Below are 24,877 nucleotides of genomic sequence, written 5' to 3' on the forward strand. Positions count from 1 at the left end.
TTTTCATTAATGTATGCCTTAGATGTTTTAATTTAAATTTTTTTAATTGATATGCATATATATGTTTTCAAGTAGAGATTTACTATCCATATTTCTATATGTGTAAACTATTTCTCAATGATTTACAAAGCAGAATCTGAGCCTTCAGTCTTTATATATTTGGCATATGTGTTTTCGGTTTATATTAAAATGTTACTTTTATTAAGAATGATAGCTATCATAAGTTTTGTGTGTGTTTAGTTAAGAATAGGTGTTTAATATTATTAAATCCTTCTCAGAAACTATTCACATTGCTACAATTTTGGTTTTCTATTTGTCTTATAAATATGGTAAATTATTTGACTAGATTTCCTTATGTTCCTTGAATTTTTGAGGTAAACTCTATTTTATCATTTCCTTTAATGTTTTGTATTTCAGTTATTATGATATTATTTAAAATTTTGTTAAACCTAGACTTGAAGTAAAATTAACCAATCTCTTTTTTTTCTTGTGTCCTTAGGTTTTAGAATATAAGCATATTTATCTCATAAACTGAGATAGGTAACACACACTGTAATACAAAACAATATGAACTCAACCTCTAGAGTCATATTGCCTAGATTTAAATCAGAGCTCTGCCATTTATTAACTCTATGACTTTAACCTCTCTGTCCATCTTTAAACTGGAGAAAATTATAGTAACTATCTCCCTAGTAATGTTGCAAGGATAAATGATAATGTGTGGAAAGCCATAGTGTACTGGTTGGCACTAAAAAAAATGTTAGTTGCTAATGTCTTTATCATCATATTTTGACATGGGCTTGTTCTTAGAAAATTTGAACAAATTCTTCCATTATCCATTTGGCAGAAGGTGGTTGTTGGTAAGTTTTCTTGGGTTTTTTTTTGTTTTCTCCATTAACTGATTTTATTTCTATTAAAAGTGCTGTTTTATAGGCAGTTAACTGTACTTTTATTATAAAAAATTTTTTTTCTGATTGTTAAAACTTGTTAATATGAAAGAATATGATTTAAAATTAAAAAAAAAAAAAAGCAACAGTGTTGTAAGAAAGGAGAGAACGGTAGCACTCCCCATGACAAGGATGTAAGAGGCCCTTGGTCCTGACAACACACATATGGTTAAGGCATTGCCACCTACTTCATGGCATCTAACCATCATTTTTTCTAGGAGAGGATGGAATGATATATTCAAAATTCTTAAAGATAAAAACTTTCAGCAAAGAATACTCTATGCAGTGAAAATATCCTTCAGATATGTTGGAGAAATAAAAACTTTCCCAGATAAACAAAAGCTGAGGGAGTTCATCACAAGACCCTTCCTTACAAGATGTGATCAAGAAGGTCCTCATACCTGAAAATAAAAAGAAAGGGTTTACAAATTCTTGAGCAAGGAGATAAATAGGCAGACAAAATCAGAAAACTGCAACTCTCTATTAGAACAGAGTAGTAAACACTTAATTATAACATTGAAAATAAAGGGAAGGAAAACATCAAGAATAAATATAATCACTTCACTTTAACCACAAACTCCCAACACAAAACAGAATAAGTTGTGACACAACAAATTAGAAGGGGAAGAGAAAAAGGATGGAACCTCCTTAGACTAAGGGAATAAAAGGCTATCAGAAAATGGATTACTTCATCCACGAGGTCTTTTATACAAACCCCATGGTAACCACTAAATAAAAAATCAGAACAGAGACACAAATGATAAATAAAAAAAAAACTGAAAAAACCATCCGAGGGAGCCACCAAAGTGAATTGACAGTCCAAATTACACAGGACAAGAAACAAGGAAAATACAGAACAACCATAAAACAAGTGATAAAATAGCAGCAGAGAGCCCTCATATATCAATAATCACTCTAAATGTAAACAGCATTCTCCAATCAAAGACACAGAGTGGCTGGATGGATCAAAAAACAAGACCCAACAGGATGTCACCTTCAGGAAACACATCTCAATTCTGAAGACAAACACAGGCTCAGAGTGAAGGGCTGAAAGACCATACTCCAAGCTAGTGGCAAACAAAAAAAACAGGTGTTGCCGTACTTAGACAAAGTAGACTTCAAGATAAAAAAATACAGTGAGAGACAAAGATGGGCAGTGTATAATGATAAAAGGGACACTCCACCAAGAAGACATAACACTTATAAATATATATAAACCCAAAACAGGAGCACCAAAGTACATAAAGCCACTATTAACAAACCTAAAAGGAGATATTAACAGCAACATGATGATGGTAGGGGACCTTAACACCTCGCTTTCATCAATGGATGGATCATCCAGACAGAAAGTCAACAATGAAATAGTGGAACTAAATGAAAAACTGGACCAGATGGACTTAATAGATATATATAGAACTCTCCATCCAAAAACAGCAGAAGACACATTCTTCTCAAGTGCACATGGAACATTCTCAAGGATAGACCATATGTTGGGAAACAAGGCAAGCCTCAATAAAGGTAAGAAGATTGAAATCATATCAAGCACCTTTCCTGACCATAATGCTATGAAACTAGAACTCAACTACAAGAAAAAAGCTAGCAAAATAACAAACATGTGGAGACTAAACAACATGCTGCTGAAAAAACCATAGGATCATTGAAGAAATTAAAGGAGAAATCAAAAATCTCTGAAGACAATGAATATGAAAATACACCATACCAACTCATATGAGATGAAGCAAAAGTGGTCCTAAGAGGGAAATTCATAGCAATACAGGCCTACTTGACAAACAAAAAAAAATCTCAAATAAGCAATCTTAAGCTACACCTAACAGAACTAGAAAAAGAAGAGAAAACAAAGCCCAAAGTCAGCAGAAGGAGGGAAATAATAAAAATTAGAGCAGAAATAAATGAAATTGAAACCAAAAAAAAACAGTAGAAAGGATCAATGAAACTAAGAGCTATTTCTTTGAGAAGGTAAACAAAATTAACAACTCCTTAGCCAGACTCACTAAGAAAAAAAGAGAGAAGTCTCAAATAAATAAAATTAGAGATGAAAGAGGAGAAATTACAATGGATAGCACAGAAATACAAAGGATTATAAGAGAATACTATGAAAAACTATATGCCAACAAATTGGACAATCTAGAAGAAAGGGATAAATTCTTAGACTCCTACAACCTCCCAAAACTGAACCAAGAAGAAATAGAGAATCTGAATAGACAAATCACAAGTAAAAGATTGAAACAGTAAGCAAAAACCTCCCAAAAGATAAAAGTCCAGGACCAGGTGGCTTCTCTGGAGAATTCTACCCAACATTCAAAGAAGATTTAGTACATGTCCTTCTCAAACTATTCCAAAAAATTGAAGAAGACGGAACACTTCCTAACACATTTTACAAAGCCAACATCACCCTGATACCAAAAACAGACAAAGACAACACAAAGAAGGAAAATTACAGGTAAATATCACTGATGAACATAGATGCAAAAACCCTCAACAAAATATTGGCAAACCAAAGACAGCAATATATCAAAAGGATCATACACCATGATCAAGTGGGATTAATACCAGGAACACAGGGATGGTTCAACATCTGGAAATCAATCAATGTGATAAACCATATCAACATAATGAGGAATAAAAATCACATGATCCTCTCAATAGACACTGAGAAAGCATTTGACAAGATCCAACATCAATTTATGATAAAAAAAAAAAAACTTCTAAATAAAATGGGTATAGAAATAAAGTACCTCAACATAATAAAGCCCATACATGACAAACCAACAGCCAACAGCATTCTTTTTTTTTTTTTAAAGATTTTCTTTTTTTCCTTTTTCTCCCCAAAGCCCCCAGTACATAGTTGTATATTCTTCGTTGTGGGTCCGTCTAGTTGTGGCATGTGGGACGCTGCCTCAGCGTGGTTTGATGAGCAGTGCCATGTCCGCGCCCAGGATTCGAACCAACGAAACACTGGGCCGCCTGCAGCAGAGCGCGCGAACTTAACCACTCGACCACGGGGCCAGCCCCCCAGCCAACAGCATTCTTAACAGTGAAAAACTAAAACTATCCCTCTTGAGAACAGGAACAAGACAAGGGTGCCCACTTTTGCCATTCCTATTCAACATAATACAAAACCATAGAGGTTTTGGCTAGAACAATTAGGCAAGAAAAAGAAAAGGAATCCAAATTGGAAAGGAAGGAATGAAACTCTTGCTGTTTGCAGATGACATGCTTCTATAAAGAGAAAACCCTACAGAATCCATCAGAAAACTGTTAGAAATAATCAACAACTACTGCAAAGTTGCAGGGTACAAAATCAACTACAAAAATCTGTTGCATTTCTATACACTAATAACAAAGTAGCAGAAAGAGAAGTCAAGATGATGATCCCACTTACAATCACAATGAAAAGAATAAAATATCTAGGAGTAAATTTAACCAAAGAGGTGAAAGACCTATACACTGAAAACTAAGACATTATTGAAAGAAATCAAAGAAGATGTACAGAAATAGAAAGATATTCCAAGCCCATGGATTGGAAGAATAAACATAGTTAAAATAGCCATACTACCTAAAGCAATCTACAGATACAATGCAATCCTAATCAGAATCCCAATGACATTCTTCAAAGAAATAAAACAAAGAATCCTAAAATTCATATGGAACAAGAAAAAACACTAAATAGACAAAGCAGTCCTGAGAAAAAAGAACAAAGCTGGAGGCATCCCAATCCCTAACTTCAAAATATACTAAAAGCTGGGGCCAGCCCAGTGGCATGGTGGTTAAGTTCGCATGCTCTGCTTCGGCAGCCCAGGGTTTGCTGGTTCAGATCCTGGGTGCAGACCTACACACTGCTTATCAAGCTATGATGTGGCAGGCGTCCCACATATAAAGCAGAGGAAGATGGGCATGGATGTTAGCTCAGCAAAAAAAAAAAAAAAAAAAAAAACGGAGGAGGATTGGCGGTGGATGTTAGTTCAGGGCTAATCTTCCTCAAAAAAAAAAAAAATATATATATATATATATGTATACTAAAAGCTATAGTAATCAAAACAGCACAGTACTGGTATAAAAACAGACACATAGATCAATGGAACAGTATTGAAAGCCCAGAAATAAAACCACACATCTACGGACAGCTAATCTTCAACAAAGGGGCCAAGAACATAACATGGAGAAAGGGAAGTCTCTTCGATGATGTTGGGAAAACTGGACAGCCACATGCAAAGGAATGAACGTAGACCATTATCTTGCACCATATGCAAAAATTAACTCAAAATGGATTAAAGATTTGAATGTAAGATATGAAGCCATAAAATTCCTAGAAGAAAATATAGGCAGTACACTCTTTGACATTGGTCTTAGAAGGATCTTTTTGAATACCATGTCTGCTTGGGCAAGAGAAACAATAGAAAAAATAAACAAATGGGACTTCATCTGACTAAAGAGCCTGTACAAGGCAAAGGAAACCAGGAACAAAATGAAAAGACAACCTACCAACTGGGAGAAAATAGTTGCAAATCATATATCCAACAAGGGGTTAATCTCAAAAATATATAAAGAACTCATACAACTCAACAACAAAAAAACAAACAACCCAATCAAAAACCGGGCAAAGGATATGAACATACATTTTTCCAAAGAAGGTATACAGATGGCCAACAGGCACATGAAGAGATGTTCATCATCACTAATCATCAGGGAAATGCAAATCAAAACTACACTTAGATATCAGCTTACACCTGTCAGAATGGCTATAATCACCAAGAAAAAAAAACAACAAATGTTGGAGAGGGTGTAGAGAAAAGGGATCCCTCATCCACTGCTGGTGGGAATGCCAACTGGTGCAGCCACTATGGAAAACAGTATGAAGATTTCTCAAAAAATTAAAAATAGAAATACCATATGACCCAGTTATCCCACTACTGGCTATTTATCCAAAGAACCTGAAATCAACAATTCAAAGGGACTTATGCACCCCTTTGTTCATTGCAGCATTATTCACAATAGCCAAGACGTGGAAGCAGCCTAGATGCCCAATGACTGATGAATGGATAAACAAGGTGTGGCATATGTATACAATGGAATACTACTCAACCATAAAAAAGAACAAAATCATCCCATTTGCAACAACATGGATGGACCTTGAGGGTATTATGCTAAGCAAAATAAGCCAGACAGAGAAAGACAAATTCCATATGATTTCATTCATATCTGGAAGATAAACAAACACATGGATAAGGGGAACAGATTAGTCGTTACCAGAGGGGAAGGGGGTTGGAGGTGGGCATAAGGGGTAAAGGGACACTTATATATATTGGACTGACAAATAATAATGTACAACTGAAATTTCACAATGTTATAAACTATTATGATTTCAATAAAATAAAAAGCTTTTTTTTAAAAACTAGTAATGTCATCACTTACACTTCACTGTGTTTGAAACTCAATATAAATGTAATGTTATATCCTGCTTTTCCCCTTATATTAGTAAAGCATTTTCTCATGCTATTAAAAACTCTTTTCAAGGCTGCACAAAATTTCATCATATGCCAAAATTTAACTGTTGTCTTACTGATAGACCATTGAGTGGTTTTCAAAAAGATTGTCAGCTTCCATGTTAATTTTCTTCAAAATCAGTTTTGTTTTGCTTTTTTTTTTAATAAGAGTGAGTTAGGGGTTTTAGTAATTACATCTAGAACTGTCTACCCCAGTCTCAGTTTACAGAGCACTTAGGTATCTTTTATGTTATCTTTTTCATTACCTTTTCTTTTTGGTGAGGAATATTGGCCCTATCTTTTTCATTACCTTTTCTTTTTGGTGAGGAATATTGGCCCTGAGCTAACATATGTTGCCAGTCTTCCTCTTCTTGCTTGAGGAAGACTGTCCCCGAGGTAACATCCATGCCAGTCTTCCTCTATTTTGCGTATGGGACGCCACCACTGCGTGGCCTGATGAGTTGTGTATAGGTCCACTCCTGGGATCCGAACCCACAAACCACGAGCCGCCGAAGTAGAGCATGCGAACTCAACCACTACACCACCGAGCTCGCCCCTCGTTACTTATTTTTTAATTTACGTTTTATTCTTTTAGCGACTAGAACACTGCTATAATTTGGTTCTCTTTTTCAAAGTAGCAACTCTTACTTTATTTTTAAATATTATAATTGTTAATTTGAATAGTTTCTTTCTGCTCTTTCATTTTTTTGATTTTCTAACATATTTAACATTCTTACTTTGTTCCATGTTTAAATAAGTAAGATAAGTGTAGATACTTAATTTATTATTTCGTAAACTAATAAAGGTATTTAGAGCAATATGTTTTCTCAAGGACTGCGTTGGCCTGTTTCCATAATCTTGTGATATTGTAGCAACATTCTTAACAAAAACAAAGAAAATTTTGTTTCGACTCCAGCCACGTTTCAAAGATTGCATATTTACACATCAGTGTGAATTAGATGTTATTTCTATCCATAAGTCTTCCTTCAGCTCACTTTGGTGGAAAGTCTAAAATTCAGACATCTGTCTTGTTCAGGCTGCTGAAGGCCAGAAGTTTTCCATTTTGCCCTCTGCTTGATTGTCCGAGCATGTGAATCTGGCCTACAAAACAATGCAGAATTTCCATACTCCAGGTTCTTGTCAGAGAAAATAAACCCTCACCTGTTAAATTCAAAAGCTTAACTGCCAGAAAGATTACCCGAAGGATGTGCTATTTCTCTTTCTGTTCTACATTTTATCCTCAGCCAAATCGAGATCATTGCAGACTTTCGTACACGGGCTGCGTTGTACCCTGGGTAGAGCTGTCTTTTCCAACCTACACTTTGACCTACATCAAGAAATTTGTAAGAAATTTCTTGTAAGAAACATTTATCTTAAAGTCACTGTTGTATAATATTGTTGAGGATATTGTCTATACAGTGTTCCTCAGAAAAGATTTTTTTCTACAACTCAGTACCAGGTAAAACAGTGTTGATTCTATCCTTTTTCTCTGACTACTGTGTTGTTCAGACGCAGATACATGGCTCACTCTGTATCCATCATAGATGAGCTATGACTTCCATTTTTGGCTCTGGCTGTACCTCTAGTTCATTTCACTTTCTCACCTCCCCCAAACATACACACGTTCCTATCTTTATTTTTTATTTTGTGTGTATCTCTGTTACTACTTCAAATTCTCTTTTGCAAAGATGGTGGTATAAATGAAAAAATGGGATTAGATATACTTTGGGACATGTTTATATCTCTCTTTTCAGCTATATTGATTTTTTAGTTAATTTGGAAAGACCTTAGAGACAGTGTATCATAGTGATTAAGAGCTGGAAACCTAAGATCAGAGAGAGAAGGATGTAAATTCCACCTCTCCTGCTTATTGTCTGTATGACATTGAACAAGTATCAGCATCTCTAGGCTTCACTCTCCTGATATATAAAATTGAAATAATGACAGTGTTGATTTCACAGGTTGTTATGATGATAAGAGTAATTCCTACTTTATAAGGATGCCATAAAGGTTAAATGAAAGTGCCTGTAAAGTGCTACCTATAATGCCTAGCAATTGAGAAGTGCACATAAATGTTAGCTAATATGATCTTAATGTGTACTAGTGGATTCTAACCTAACTTCAGGAAGTTCTTGAACACCTGAAATTGTTGGCAAAATTTATCTGGAGAGGGGCCCTATGTATGTAATGAAATTCTCAAAAGGAACGGTGATCCAAAAAAGAATAAGAATCATTGAAGAACAGGATTTCTCTTTTAAATATTTTGTATTAATTGTACTTGACTCTGCTTTATTTATGTAACATTCCACCCACATTTTGATAAGAATTGAAATCTGAGAGATTACATTTCATCTAATATTTAGCTAGTTTTTCTTAGAAATTTTTGGAACAAATATTATTGAAATTCTGTAATGATTTTTTAAATTATAGGTGTTTTTGCTCTGAAATCTGTATCTTTTATTACAATCTCAATTTTATTTGCACGATTGTGATAGACTTAATACTGTCTTTTTACTTTTTGTCTACTGCTAACATTTCAACTGTCTCTCATTAACTTAGACAAAATATTATGAAGTTATTTTTTTCAAACTCTTTATAGGGTAAACAAATAGTTTAGAGTTATTGACATGATTGTTAGTATTGGTCTTCCTCTCCCATTACGTTTTTTTTATTGCTTTTTGCTTTGCCTTCATTTGTATGATTTCTCTGGTACATTTGAATGTATTTACTTTTTATCAGAATTATAATACAAATTTTAACATTAAAACATATACTGATAAAATTATTTTTATTCTAATATTCCTTTCCACTTTAGAAAAAAATAAGTATATTTATGAAAATATAGAAGATATATTTTTAATGGACAAAATAACTTAGCACAGAAATGTTTAAACCAATGGCAAATGCTTAGTCCTTGTGGTGGCAAGTTAGGATTCTCCGTATAAAAGACCACTTACAGGCAGGGTGGGAACAAAAGTTAAACTTACAGGCCATATCTGTGGCCAGGAACATGCAGAATTTTATATCTGGATAAAAGTATAAAAGGAATCATTGTCTGATACTCAAGATCAGCTTCTCTTCCAGCCCAGTCAGCCATTTGCAAATAGTGCATTCTCTTTCTCCCTCCCTCTCTCTCTCCATCTCTCTCTCTCTCTCCTAATTCCTAACAGTTTAAATTACTATGTAAATTTTTCTATCCCAAATTTACTCAACCCTTGATCCATATTAATTAGTGTATTGGGGTGGGAGGCTGCATCAGCATCTTGCAGAGACACAGTAACATTCAACTAAACTGTATTTCTGATCTTTCATGCAGACCGACTGATCCTATACGACTAAAGCAGTGGTTTATGGTAACTTAGGCCATAATTAAAGAAACAGGGTAAAATACTATTAGTGTCTGTCTACCACCAACCTGAAATATGACTTAGGCAGAATTTGGGGAGGATGATGGTAGAGAAAAAGAGGCAGCCTCATCCTCTGTAATAGTTATGATTGTCACCTTCCCAATATTCTGTTATAATTTCTCTCTTGGTTTACGGAGATTTACTTTATTCATCTTAAGCTGAGGTGCTTCTTTAGTTTCCTGTGTTCGTTACTCCAGTTCTTATACTCCAAGTCTTATTTCCTATTCTGCTGCTGAGCTGCCCAACCACACACTTGTCCCGTTTGAAAAATCCCTGCTTACAACTTTGGGTTGATATCTTTTATCTACACCTAAGCTCAAGTAGCTTTCCCCTTATACTTCTTCTTTTTTTTTTTTTAAAGATTTTATTTTTCTTTTTCTCCCAAAGCCCCCCAGTACATAGTTGTGTATTTTTAGTTGTGAGTCCTTCTAGTTGTGGCATGTGGGATGCTGCCTCAGCATGGCTCGATAAGCGATGTGCCATGTCCATGCCCAGGATTCGAACTGGAGAAACCCTGGGCCGCTGAAGCAGAGCATGTGAACTCAACCACCCGGCCACCGGGCCAGCACCCCCGTTAATACTTCTAAACACTTTTACTAGACCAGCCAGCATTTTCAGAATTTTTTAAATTTTTCCATGGCAAGAAGATCAACCCAGTAAAAGCCATCTACTCCATAATGTTAGGGTCATAGGAGCCAGAGATTTCGTTTCATTGTGTCTTAGCAGCATGAAACTATTTTTTAAATTGTTTAGGCCTTAAAATTATCAAAATAGGGGCCGGCCCCGTGGCCAAGTGGCTAAGTTCACACTCTCGGCTTCAGCAGCCCAGGGTTTTGCTGGTTCAGATCCTGGGCATAGTCATGGCACTGCTCATCAGGCCATGCTGAGGTGGCGTCCCACACAGCACAACCAGAGGCACTCACAACTAGAGTATACAACTATGTACTGGGGGGGCTTTGGTGAGAAGAAGAAGGAGGAAAAAAAATCATCAAAATATATTTTTTAATTTACTAATAGAAACTACTTTGTTTTCTTATTTTTAATGAGTAGTTTTGTGTTTTAATTTCAAATTGGAAATAGCATTTATGAGATGGTTTGAAAAAATGTGTGCAGGGTTCTGCTTCTGGTGATGGCTGAGTAGCTTCTGTTGGGTCAACCTTCCACAGTTAGCAGTGATAAATTCTGGACAAGTATAAAAAGCACTGAAGGCACTGGAGAGTGACCACTTAGAAGAAGGAAATGACACTGAGTGAGTTTCCTGTTTTTTACAGCTCTAGGCTGAGAGAAACTCCCATCTATGGGGCAGCCAAAACTTGAAGAAAAGCTTTCTGTTTCATTTTCCTGAAGAAGACAAAATTCAAGTAACCACCACAGATAGAAAGTGAGTGGAACATCTCAGGAAGAAGACAGCCAGATAGAGGAAGCCCCAAATTCTGATTATAAACTCTGCCAGATTTTTATCTGATACCTGAACTACAAGTGTGCAGGATAGATTCCAAGCAGCACAGTTAAGAATAAAGGAATTGAACTGGGATTTCAAGTGCTATCCATGCATAGGAGACAGTCTTGGATTTGAGTCTAACCAAGTTAATTGTTTCCAAAAAACGATGCTTTTCAGAGGAATATAACAGAATCCAGACTCTCTAAAACATGTCATTCACAATGTCCAGGACACAATCCAAAGTACCTAAATATATGGAGGAACAGAAAAAATATAACTCATACTCGAGAGCAAAAAGCAAAACTCAAAAAGCAGTTGACAGGGACAGTTCCTCCCTCAGATGACCTAGATGCTGAATTCATCAGACTAAGATTCTATAATATGCTCAAGGATGTGAAGGAAAATACAGTTGGATAAATAAATAGAAAATCTCAAGAGAAATAGAAACTATTTTTTAAAAAAACAGAAATTCTAGAATTAAAAAATACAATATTTAAAATTAAAAAGTCATTAGTTGGGCTTTACAGCAGATTGGAGATGAAACAAGAAAGAGTCAATGAACTGAAAGGCAAATCAATAGAAATTATCCAATCTGAAGGACAGACAGATTGGGGGAAAGATTATAATAAAACAAACAGAGTCTCAGGGCCTAATTATGTGTGACTGGAATCCCCAAAGAAGAAGAGGGAAAACTGAAGTTGGAAAAAATATTTGAAGAAATAATGACCTAATTTTCAAATTTTGATGAAAGGCATAAATTTACAGTTTCATGAAGCTCAGTAACCCCAAGCAGGATACATATAAAGAAAACCTCACCTAGCTTCATCATAGTCAAAGTGCTTAAAACAAAAAGAAAATTTTGAAAGTCAAGAAAAATTGCACATACATAAAGAAACGTTGACTCAAATGATCACTCACTTAGAAATAACGGAGGCCACAGACATGGAAACAATAAGATGTTGAAAGAAAAATGTTGTCAACTGTGAAATCTATATTCCAGTGAAAATATTCTTAAAGAATGATTAAGAAATAAAAACATTTTAAGATAAAAGAAAACTGAGTGTTAGTTACCAGCAGACTTACACTACAAGAAATGCTAAGAAAATTCTACAGATTGAAAGGAAATAAAATCAGTTGGATTTCAGCTCTTCTGAAAGGAATGAAGAACGTGAGAAATAGTAAATATGTGGGTAAATATAATTTAATTTTTTAAGAATAAATATGACTGTGCAAAGCAAAAATTGTAATGTGAGTCTCATATATGTAGATATAATATATAATAAGCTATATAGGATATATAAAAACTATAGTAACTATAGCATAAAGGGCAGAGGTAAGTGGACCTATATGGCTGCAAAGTTCTTACATTTTACATCAAGTGGTGTGATATTAAATATTACATAGACTATGAAAAGTTAAGGATATATATTATAATCCCTAGAGCAGTGGTTCTCAAACTTTTGGTCTCAAGACCCCATTATGCTCCAAAGAATTACTGAGGACCCCAAAGAGCTTTTGTTTATGTAGATGACATCTACTGATACAAATACATACACACACCATATTAGAAATAAAAATTGAGAAATTCTGAAACATTCATTTATTCATTTTAAGAAAGAATAATAAATCCATTATATGTTAACATAAGTAATATGTTTTTTGAAAAACATACTTTCTAAAACAAAAAAATAGAAGATTGACATTGTCTTAGTTTGCAAATCTCTTTAATGTCTGACTTAATAGAAGACACCTGGATTTTCATGTCTGCTTCTGCATTCAATCTGTTGTGATATATTGTTTAGGTTGAAGTATATGAAGAAAATCCATCCTCACACATATATGTAGTTGGAGAATGGAGGAGAATTTTAATAGCCTTTTCAGATAATTGTGGATATGCTTCTTTAATACTACACCAACTCTGAAGTGGAGGTTTCTTAAAGGTTAGTTGCCATGTGGAATCTAAAACAATATTAGTGAACTTTTTGTACTCTCCAGTGGTCTATCTTGCACTTTGAATGATTTTGTAACATCAGGCATTGATCATTTGGAAATGAGTGGTCACAGATCTTCACAATGTTGATACATTTCATTAGACAATATCCAAAATCACATTTGTTAATATCACTACCGATCTCATCAGAAAAGTCTTTAAGTTTTGGGGAGCTGTCAGTCTTACCATGAATATAAGTGCTTATAAGTTTTCAGAAATTCTCATTTTCACTTGAAAATTCATATTTCATCATTGGCAGTAAGTATTCAGGTGTTTTCTTTGAAGTGACAGGCTCATTTCATTTATTTTTGAAAAAATATATGCCCAGTAACCAAGTCCAAATAACCATTGTTTGTCTGCCTTAGTTGTCTATCAAGTAAAAAGTTGTGTTCCGTGAAAAAAAGTGGCTAGTTCAGCTCACGAGTCGGACGGTCACATAAGTCTTTTCCTCAAGACAGCCACTGTCCTTGAGTGTGCAGCAGAGTCACTGCAAGTGCACATCTCCTCTTATCTCACAGAATATTCAGCAGACTCATACTCTAGGGGCGATATTACAAATATTTTCACTGCTTCATTGAGGATATTCTTAAGTGAAACTGACTTCCGTTTTTAACTGGGAGAGCATCGTAGTGAAGAATACGGTACAATTTAGTGCCACTGCCTTGATTTGTGCTAAGGCCCAGCAGTTTTGCCCACCATTGCTTGTGCACCATTAGTGAAAATATCAACACAGTTAGCCTAGGATAAGCAGTCATAAAAGGTTTCAGCACTTTGAATATTTCAATATGACTTGTGTTTCTTCTCAAGCATTGACATAAAAGAATATCTTCTTGGATGATTAATTGGTGCTGACACCAGATGAACACAAACAAAATTAGTTCTGCTACATCAGACTTATTCATTTGTAAGGCAAAAAATATAAGTAAGTAGAAGAGATATTAAATCACTCTTTGTATTTTCAGTTAAATCTTTAAATCAGTGAATTTCTGTAGTATTAGAAAAATTGCAATGCCATAATTTTTTATGGACTTTCTATCCAGCAGAGTCAACTGTATAAGTCTTTACTGTTCTCTCAGTTATTGTATGTGCTTTACCAGCCAATGAAATATAATAACTTAGCCTGTAAAATGCTTGAATGGCTTTTTCATTTCTAGTTTGGAAAGTTATAAACACAATCTTTGGTATTTAAATTGCTCATTTCACTTGTATTTAAAAGTTCAATTCCTTTTGCTTTAAACTCCTTTTGAGATTGGTCTCAAAAGATGCTGCAGCTTAACTTCGACCATAATACTATTCAAAAATGTCCTGTCAAACAAGACACAATAAGGTAGATTATTAACATTTATAAGGCCTATTGAAAGATAGTTTTTATTATGTTTCACTTGATAAAACAAAACAAGAAATCAGTTTCACCCAGTTCCTTTGAGATAGATTCTCTTCTTTGAGTCAGAGAATTCTGACACTTTCATCTTTCTCAGTACCTTAGAGGTAAACAGGGAAGCTTTGTGTTGAGAAAGATATTTTTTATTGTGGTAAAATATACATAACATAAAGTTTTATCATTTTAACCATATTTAAGTGTACAGTTCGGTGGCATTAAGTACCTTCCCATTATTGTGCAACCATCACCGCCATCCATCTCCAGAACATTTTCATCATCCCATAGTGAAACTCTGTACCCATTAAACAATAACCCCCAGTCCTAAGCTAATAATCCATTCTTAAATTTAAAAAGTTATAATTTTTTTCATTTGAGAGTAAAATATGTTTAATTTCTAAAATAAATTTAATATAAAATTTTAGAATTTGTTTTTGAAGAAAATTCTTAAATATTATAAAACAAATCTATAAGGTGTACTTATTCTTGTTGTTTCCATGTAGGTACAAGGAAAATTTTAAGATTTCAGAATAACTATTTATTGAATGATAAGGAGGTTTCAGCAACTATAGCAGGTATAACCAAAGAAAACTTAGCAAGAACCCAGTAAAAGTATGGAGAGCAAGTTGAGTTAATTTCTCAAAGTGCACATATTTACACCCTAATTGTGTTATATCAGGAATTCTAGAAAACACAAGAATACACATGCACACAGTGTTAACATCATCACATATCATGTGGCCTCTGAAAAACTCTGCTGTACATTCAAAAGAGAATGAGAGCATAATGGACAAATAATGTCTTAGTATTTGTTTTTAATCATTTTGCTTTAAGGTCTCTAGACCACATTTTAAGCACTGCATCCCTAGAGCAACCACTTAAGGCAAAAAACAAAACAAAACCCAGAAAAGTATAGTTAAAAATAAATTAATTAAATAAATTAAAATGGAATTCTAAAACATATTCAGTTAACCCAAATAACACAGGAAATGATGAATAGAAGAACAACAAACAGCACAACTAACAAAACACAAAAGACACAAAGAGAAAATAAATAGTAAAATGTAAGATCTTAATCCACACATATCACTAATTATATTGAATGTTAATGGACTAAACACTCAGTTAAAAGGTAGAGACTGTCAAAATGGATATCTTAAAAAACAAGACCCATCTATATGCTGGCTTCCAGAATACATTTTAAATATAAAGACAGATATAAGTTGAAAATAAATAGATGGAAACTAATAAACATAAGAAGGCACTTTAATATTGGATAAAATAGACTTCAAGACAAAGAGTATTGCCAGATATGAAAAGGTACCTTTCATCAGGAAGCAAAGAATATTACTAAATATAAAGCAGTACATTTCATCAGGAAGACATAAAAATCATAAATATATACATGACACCAAAATAGTAAAACATAAAGGGGAAAAAAGACTTACCAAATAGTAAGAAATAAAGGGAAAAAGTCTCCACAATCAGAGTTGGATGTTTTAATGCCCCATCCTCAGCAACTGATAAAACAAGAAATCAGTAGACATAGAAAATCTGAACACTATCAACACCCTTGAGCTAACTGACTTCCAATAACTGGAGAATACACATTTCTTTCAATTGAACATGGAAATGGTCACCAAAATAAACCATACAATGGACCATAAGACAAGAATCCATACATTCAAAAGAACTGGAATCAGAGAATGTTCTCTGGCCACAATGCAATTTAATATCAATAACAATATGATATCTTTAAAAAATCCAAATATTTGGAAATTATACAACATACTTCTAAATAATCCATGGGAGAAAGAAGATATCACAAGGAAAATTGGAAAGCATTTAAAACTGAAAGATAATGAAATAAATATACCAAAATTTGTGGGATGCAGCTAAAATAGTGCTTGAGAAAAATACAGCTTTAAATACTATATTAGAAAAGAAGAAAGACATAAAATCAGAGACCTAAGTTTCCACCACAGAAACTATAAGGGAAAACTATGAAAAAGTTAAAAAATTTAAAAAAGAAAAAATAAGCCCAAAGTAAGGCGAAGGACTGAAGTAACAAAGAATAGAAATCTATGAAAGAGAAAAGAAACAATAGGGAAATTAAAGCCAAAAGTTAATTCTTTGTATAGATCAGCAAATTTGATGAACAGAAAAAAGCAGAGTGAAAACAAATTGCCAATACTGTGAATGAAAGAAAGAATATAGACATTAAAAGGAAAATGAAGGAATATTATGAACAACTCTTTTTGGGCAAGTTTGACAACTTAGACGAAATGGACAAATTTCTTTAAAAATACAACTTGAAATTGATACAAGAGAAAATACAAAATCCAAATAGCCCTATGTTTATTAAAGAAGTTGAATTTATCAAAAATTTCCCTCAAAGAAAACTCCAGGCTCAGATGGTTTCACTGGTTAATTCTATCAAATATTTAAAGAAGAAATAACACCAATGTTAAACAAACCGTTTTGAAAATAAAGGAGGAACACTTCCTGACATGTTTTACGAGGACAGCATTACTCTGATAAAACTTGACAAAGATACTGCAGAACAAAAGTTACAAACAAGTATCCCTTATCCTTAGAGAGCGAATCTAAGCAACATAAAAAAAGGATAATACATCATGACCAAGAAGAGTTTATCCCAGGAATGTAACATTGGTTTAACATTTGAAAATCAATCAATGTATTTCACTACATTATGAGATGAAGGAGAAAAACCCAATGATAGTTTCAATAGATGTAGAAAAAACATTTGACGAATTTCATCATCCTTCATGATTAAAAAACCACAAAATCTCAGCTAATAGGGAATAAAAGGAATGTTCCTCAATACGATAAAAGACATTAAAAAAACCTACAATCAGTATCATACTTAAAGCATTGAATGTTTTTACCCCTAAGATTGGGAACAAAGCAAGGATATCCACTCTCACCATTTCTATTCAATATTCCAGTAAAACAAGAAAAAGAAACAAAAGGTATAAATTGGAAATTAAGAAGTAAAACAGTCAAATTGCAGATAACGTGATTGTTTATGTAGAATATTTTAAGGAATCTACTAAACAACTACTAGAACTGATAAGTGAATTTAGCAAGTTCTCAGGATACAAGGTGAAAATAAAAAAATTATCTTGTATTTTTATATATACCAGGAGCAATCAATTAGAAAATGAGATTCAAAAAAACAACTCCATTTACAATAGCAGAAAAACCCAAAATCCTTAGGAATATATTTTCCAAAAAACAAGCAATACTCTATACTGAAAACTGCAAATTATTTCTGAGAGAAATTAAATAAGACCTAGATCAATGAAGATCATTGTTCATGGATTAAAAGATGCAGTATTGTTAAGATGGCAATTCTCCCCAAACTGATGTATAGTTTCAATGCAGTCTCAATCATAATTTTACCATGAAGTTTTTCAAAATAGAAATTGAGAAGTTGATTCTAAAATTTATGTGGAAGGGCCGGCCCCGTGGCTGAGTGGTTAAATTCGTGCGCTCCACTGCCGTGGCCCAGGATTTCACCGGTTGGAATCCTAGGCGCAGACATGGCACCGCTCATCAGACCATGCTGAGGTGGCATCCCACATGCCACAACTAGAAGGACTCACAACTAAGAATATACAACTGTGTACCAGGGGGCTTTAGGGAGAAAAAAGAAAAAAATAAAATCTTTGAAATTTATATGGAAATGTAAAAGACCTAAAATACTTAAAGTGGTGCTTTTCAATAGAACTTTCTGCAAAGATGAAAATGTTCTATTTCTGCACTGTTCATTATGGTAGCTAACCATATGTAACTTGAGCACTTGAAAGCTGGCTGGTGTGACAGAGGAACTGATCTTTTAATTTAATTTAATTTAAATGTAAATACTCACGTGACTAATGGCTGTTGTATTGAACAGCACGGAAAGTAACCCTGAAAAAGAAGGGAACTTACACTATATGACTTTGAAACGTTGTAAAAAGCTAACAATAATTAAGACAGTGTGCTACCAGCATAAAATAGACAAACATATCAATGGAACAGAACAGAGAGTCTAGAAATCAATCCACACTTATATCGTCTTTTGACTTTTGACAAAGATACTAAAGCAATCCAAAGGGGAAAGGGAATCTTTTTCACTAGAGGTGCTGGAACAACTGGATATCCATATGAAATAAAATGAACCTCTAACTCCATCTTATAGTATACAAACACAAAAATTCAAAATGGATCACAGACATAAATGAAAAAGTCTGTCTTCTAAAAGTAAACATGGAGAATATCTTTACAACTTGAGTATAAGTAAAGATTTCTAAGATAGGTCATAGAAAATAATCACAAAAGAATAAATTGATAACTAAATTAAAATTTAAAGTTTCTCATCCAAAGACAAGACTAAGAAAATGCAAAGGCAAGCCACAGACTTCAAGAAAATATTTTCAATACATATATCTGACAAGGGACTCATATACAGAGATCTCCTACAACTCAGTAATAAAAAAAGACAACACAATTTAGAAGTGGTCAAAGATATGAATAGATTCTTCACAAAGAAGATATACAAATGGCCAGTAAGCACAATATCATTAGTCATCAAGGAAATGCAAATTAAAACCAAAATGAGATACTACTACACATCTACCAGCTTGGTTAAAATTTAAAAAACTGATAACCCCAAATGTTGTCTAGTATGTGGAGCAACTGGAACTTTCATACTTTTTGGAAGTGTAAGATTGTACATCCATTTTAGAAAAAGATCTGGCAGTTTCTTACACAGCTGAACTTATGACCCAGCAATTCCACTCTTAGGTATTTACCCAAAAGAAGTGAAAGCATATGTCCACAAAAAGACTTGGATAAGAGTGTTCATAGAAACTGTCCATCAACTGAAAGAAGTGGATAAACAAGCTATCATACCAACAAGCTCATATAATGACACAGTGGAATTAGTGTGCTTAACTGCCCTGGTTGGCCTGGGACTGAGAGGTTTTAGGGGATGTGAATGTGGGACTTTCAGTGCTAAAACTAAGAAACGTGAGCAAACCAGGAGGAGCTGGTCACCCTAATTATCTACCTCAACAGTTATAAAGACCTAACTACTGATAACATCCAACAAGATGGATGAATCTCAAAACATTATGCTGAAGAAATGAAACCTACAAAAGAGTTCGTACTCTATGATTCTATTTATATGAAGTTCCAGAGTAGGCAGAACTAAGTTGTGGTAAAGACAAAAGCAGGAGAGTATTTGTGCCTGGGGGTCTGGCTGATGGGCAAGGGTGTGAGGGAACTTTCTGGAGAGATAGCAATGTTCTCTATTTTGGTAGAGATTTGGGTGTACACACTTGTCAAAACTCAATGAATGGGGAGCCGGCCATGGCATAGTGGTTAAGTTCGGCACACTCCATTTCAGAGGCCCAGGTTCATGGGTTCAGATCCTGGGCGCAGACCTACACCACTCATCAGCCATGCTGTGGCGGTGACCCACATACAAAATAGAGGAAGATTGGCACAGATGTTAGCTCAGGGTGAATCTTCCTCAGGAAAAAAAAAAACACTTCAGTGAATGGTAAGTTGAGGTTTCTGCATTCTAAAAATTCCTGTAAGCAAATATTGAACTGTGGTTAATGATTTGCATACTGAAGTATTAATAATGTGCATACTGGAGTGAGGTGTCACTCTTCTTGTCAAGTGTTGAATTTCTAAAAAAGTGGTAGGTAGATGTCAGAGATAGAGGAAGGGAGAACCATTCCTCAAGGATTGCTCCTGAGTGGAATTGTTTATGACAACTCTATTCATTTTAGGAAGATTTTCTTTAACTTTTTGACAATGCTTTCCTTGTTGCTGGATCCTTACTTTTTGTTTAGTAATCCTATATTCTGCAGGAAGACTCTTACTTTTTTTCTAAGTCAGTGGGCTTCTTTCATTGTTTTCTATATATAATTTGGATGCAATTTTATTTTATTAATTGCTTCTTTATTATTCTGTGCTCTTTTCTTAAGTTCTTATAATATTTACAAGCATAAGCAAAGTCTCTCCGTATTATGTCTTTTTAGCAGTCATTTTATTTCTCAAAGCAGTGACTCTAAACTTACTTATGGTTATTTTAAAGGATGGTAATGCTTACAGCATTCTAACCTTTCTTGATACCTAACTTTTCTTTAATAATATAGTACTTTTAAAATTGGAACTGGATTGGGTTTAGATTAGCGTTTTTATTAACAAGATTTATTTTTTGGATTCACAAAAATTAAAATGCACACTGTAGAAAATTTTAGCCTTGATTTTAAAAAATTTTAATCTTGCCAGGGTTTTATTTATTTTCACACATGCTTTTTGTTCTAGTAGTGGGTTAGCTCAGAGAAGGTATTCTGTTACTATCCCAACATCTTTCAAGATAACTTTCATCTTTTAGGTCTCTTTATTCTCATAGACCTCTTTCTTCTCATCTCTAAACTGTATTGTTCTTATGAGGAAGTCACTTATAATAATGGTTCTCAATCCTACCAAACCCAGTGCACCCTTCTAATAACAAACATTAATAACCTGTTTCTATCCTGAAATTAATAGGTTGTTTAACCTACACACATAACTTCAAAAATTCAATGTAATTGCCCTAGTTAATTTAAAGGAATTTAAAGAGGAAATAAAAGGAATGAATTAATAAATATTTCAATGTATAAGTTTTGGGGCATGATATAATAGTCAGATGCTTGTGTCTATAGACACTGTGAATGGGACAGCTACAAATGCAGACTATTACCGCTATGTTGCACTGGTGCCTTACGTACCACAGGAGTATTGCTGTCAGTTTCATGCTTTTCAGAAATATTCGACCATTCTTGATAAAGTTCTGAACAAAACGAAGGACAAATTTCCCTCAATTTACATGTTACGTGTGTTTCTGGGAATGTTGGCATCTATTTAAACTATGCAAACATAAACTTTGCTTATATGTAAAACATCTGGCCTAGATCATTATAAACAGGTTTTCATCTTCGTGAATGTCCAGGAGGACACTGGAAAGTTATGAAGGTCAAAGAAGTCTGTCATGTGAAGAACTCTCCTGTGAATTGCAGGTTATCTAGCATCCCTGGGCCTTGTGCACTAAACGCCATCCCCCTTAATCATTGTGACAGCCAAAACACAAACTTCCAAAACACCATATTGGGTGTTTTTTGAAAGGGCTATCTTTGGCAATTATGTTACTTCTCAGAATAATGTTTTTAAGGCATGAGATATATAGGATTGGAAAAGAAACCAATCGTATTGAACTACAGGCCCCTGGTTAAGAATCCTACAAAGGGTGATACCACACCCCTCTCCAGTACACACTCCGGTTGAGAACCACTAAGTCATCAGGGCTGTCTATGTTTGTGGAAATAGTAAGAGCCCTAGGATTAAAGTACTATGCACTTGAAAGTGCACTTGGGTGCCTACATTATTTTGTCATCAACAAACAGCATCAATAGAGGATTAACATCAGCTCTCTAATAGAATGAAGCAAATAGCATAGGAGCTGTATTTCTATTCTAATTTTCTGTCTTGTTGGAAATTAAGTGTATCAAATGGACTAATGCTTCTATTTCCCATTCTTTTCTCATAATGACTAAACTACCTCTCTGATTAATATCAATTAAATCTCAGTTCTTTTGTCAACTTGTTTATTTATATATTACTTAAGGGAGTAAGGTGACCTTGGCAGAACAAACTCTTCCTCCAGCTGCCATTGGGCAAATTGGCAAAGAACTTATCCATATTAACAGAGTAGTTTAAACACAAGTGGTTCTAGAGTAGGAACTAATCAAGAGTTTATTTCAAGAGTTTATTTCAAGACTAGGAAGCTAATCAAGAGTTTATTTCAACAGGTGCTCACTCTTTTCTAGGAGTGCATTGCAAGGATGACTATATTTTATGTGAATGAACAATTTGTCATGACAAATGTGCTGAGTCTCATGATGATTATTTTTCTTTCTTTTAGGGTATGTCTCTGTGCCAGACTGTCGTTGTAGGCTCTGTAGTCATTCTTCTCTACTCTTCAAGAGCATGTTATAATTTGGTGGTGGTCACCGTATCTCAGGATACATTAGAAAGTCCATTTAATTATGGCTGGGATAATCTTTCAGACAAGGCGAGTACCTACCATGTATTGCCAATCTAATAATATGATAATAAAGTTAGCCTTAACTAAGAGAACACTTTGTTTGACTTACAAACACTTTTATGGAATTTCTAGCTACTATCAGTAATCATACTTAAAGTTCTATGTTTAAAAATCCTTATTTACATGTGGCACTTAAATCATTCTTCAGAGAGAACTTCTTCCAAAGGAGTATTTTCTTTTCTTTTTGTAAATAATACTAATAGTGCCATAAACTTATTGGTCACAAACCTATTTTACTAATTTTTTAAAGGGTAGTGTTTAAATATCTCTACATAAGTTGAGTGCCTGTCATTAGCTAGTGAATATGGGTATGTCTTTAATTTGTTAGGATGAAATTAATTCTCTCCTTACCCAAGAACTACGTATAACCTAAATATTTGGTTAGTTTAGATGTCAGTCTTGATAACGGGAGGACATTCACAGTTCCTTGGGCATCCAGGTGTTTGCTGTAGTCATGCCCAGGACCCCAGCTGTGCATATTTAACCTCCCAGCATTCTCCACCCCCTTCCCAAAAGTGCAGTTTGACATAGCTGTATCTCTATTTATATTAATTTCGTACTGAACTTAGGCATCCTGGAATACCATTTTATCAGAATTTCAGTTAGCTAAGGAGAAGGAATTTTCACATGTGGGTCCATGTTGCAGATTCTCTTCACTGTCTCTCTCCCAACACCTAGTAGAATTGAAAGAAATTCAATATGGAGTTTAAGCCCTAAAGTGTATTTTTAAGTTACCAGCAGAGCCGAGCAACTTCTATGTTGCATTTCTTTATAGGTGTAACTCAGGGTAAGTGCTATTATTTTGCCTATGGAGCAGCTAGAACCAGTAGTCTCTTTAAAACTCTCTTCAAGGGCCGGCCCCGTGGCCGAGTGGTTAAGTTCGCGCTCTCCGCTTCGGTAGCCCAGGGTTTTGCCGGGTTGCATCCTGTGCGCGGACATAGCACCGCTCATCAAGCCATGCTGAGGCAGCGTCCCACGTAGCAAACCAAAAGAACCTACAACTGGAATATACAACTTTGTACTGGGGGGCTTTGGGGAGAAGAAGAAGGAAAAAAAAAAGAAGATTGGCAACAGATATTAGCTCAGGTGCCAATCAAAAAAAAAACTCTCTTCCAACTATGGAGCCTAAAAATAAGATCTCTCCATATTATCCATATATTAAAAGTATTTTCATTAATTGATGCATTGAAAAAGTTAATAGCTTTTTATTCTACTTCACATCAAAGCATCTTTATGTCCTTCAAAGAATAAATATCATTACATAAGAAACCAAAAAATACGGAAAATTAGTTTTGTATGCTTGTGGTTGATATGTTTTAACGTACCCTACCTGAAGCAAGTTAATTGTAGAGTGTGATTGCTTATACATAAAACAGATTTAAAAATTCTCTGCCTTTATTTACAGGCTCAAATAGAAGACATAAGCGGAGACGAGTACATAGTATTTGGTATGGTCCTCTTTCTGTGGGAACATGTGCCAGCATGGTCAGTGGTACTGTTTTTCCGGGCGCAGAGATTAAACCAGAATTTGGTATGATATCGTAATATCCCCTCATGCCTGTTCTCCTTATTTTTAAAAATAATGGAACACTTATATTGATTTTCTATTTTTGGCAAAGTTTAAGACTAAAAAGCATTATGGCTCCCAGCCTCCTTTCTTAGTTGGAAAGTAAATCTTCATCTGCTGTCTCATACTTTGTTCCCAGGCACCTGCTGGCATGATAAATACTCACAGTTATAGTTCCAGAGCTTACTTTTTCGACAATCCAAGACGATATGATAGTGATGATGACTTGCCGAGACTGGGAAGTTCAAGAGAAGGAAGGTAGATATACTGAATTAGTACTGAAATAGATTGAAAAGAACAAATCTAAGCTTTAACCCAAATATGAAAAAGGTGATTTGGTGATATATGCCAATAAATAAGATCATTTTATTGGAGCTTAGAGCAGTCTGTAGATGTTAAACGCACGGTGGGACCTGTACTATAAAAAACTATCATCTAACACTGTGCCCATATATTACCTTTATTTAAGAAATGCC

General features: G+C 34.5%; 1 protein-coding gene and 1 non-coding gene across 2 annotated transcripts in view; both read left to right on the top strand.

Annotated features, from left to right (window-relative positions):
• GPR137C (G protein-coupled receptor 137C) overlaps positions 1 to 24,877 on the top strand; it is a 68,997-nt gene that overhangs the window by 40,264 nt on the left and 3,856 nt on the right. Inside the window, exons 4-6 of the mRNA XM_008544488.2 lie at positions 22,652 to 22,801; positions 24,240 to 24,365; positions 24,541 to 24,659. Coding sequence (XP_008542710.2) covers positions 22,652 to 22,801; positions 24,240 to 24,365; positions 24,541 to 24,659 — 395 coding nt within the window. The remainder of the gene's footprint in view (positions 1 to 22,651; positions 22,802 to 24,239; positions 24,366 to 24,540; positions 24,660 to 24,877) is intronic.
• Positions 1,036 to 1,161, top strand: LOC139079486 (U6atac minor spliceosomal RNA). Its single transcript, XR_011533180.1, has one exon. It is a non-coding gene; the product is annotated as a U6atac minor spliceosomal RNA (small nuclear RNA).

This window comes from Equus przewalskii, chromosome 25 (genome assembly GCF_037783145.1).
Source record: "Equus przewalskii isolate Varuska chromosome 25, EquPr2, whole genome shotgun sequence".
Classification (NCBI taxonomy): domain Eukaryota; kingdom Metazoa; phylum Chordata; class Mammalia; order Perissodactyla; family Equidae; genus Equus; species Equus przewalskii.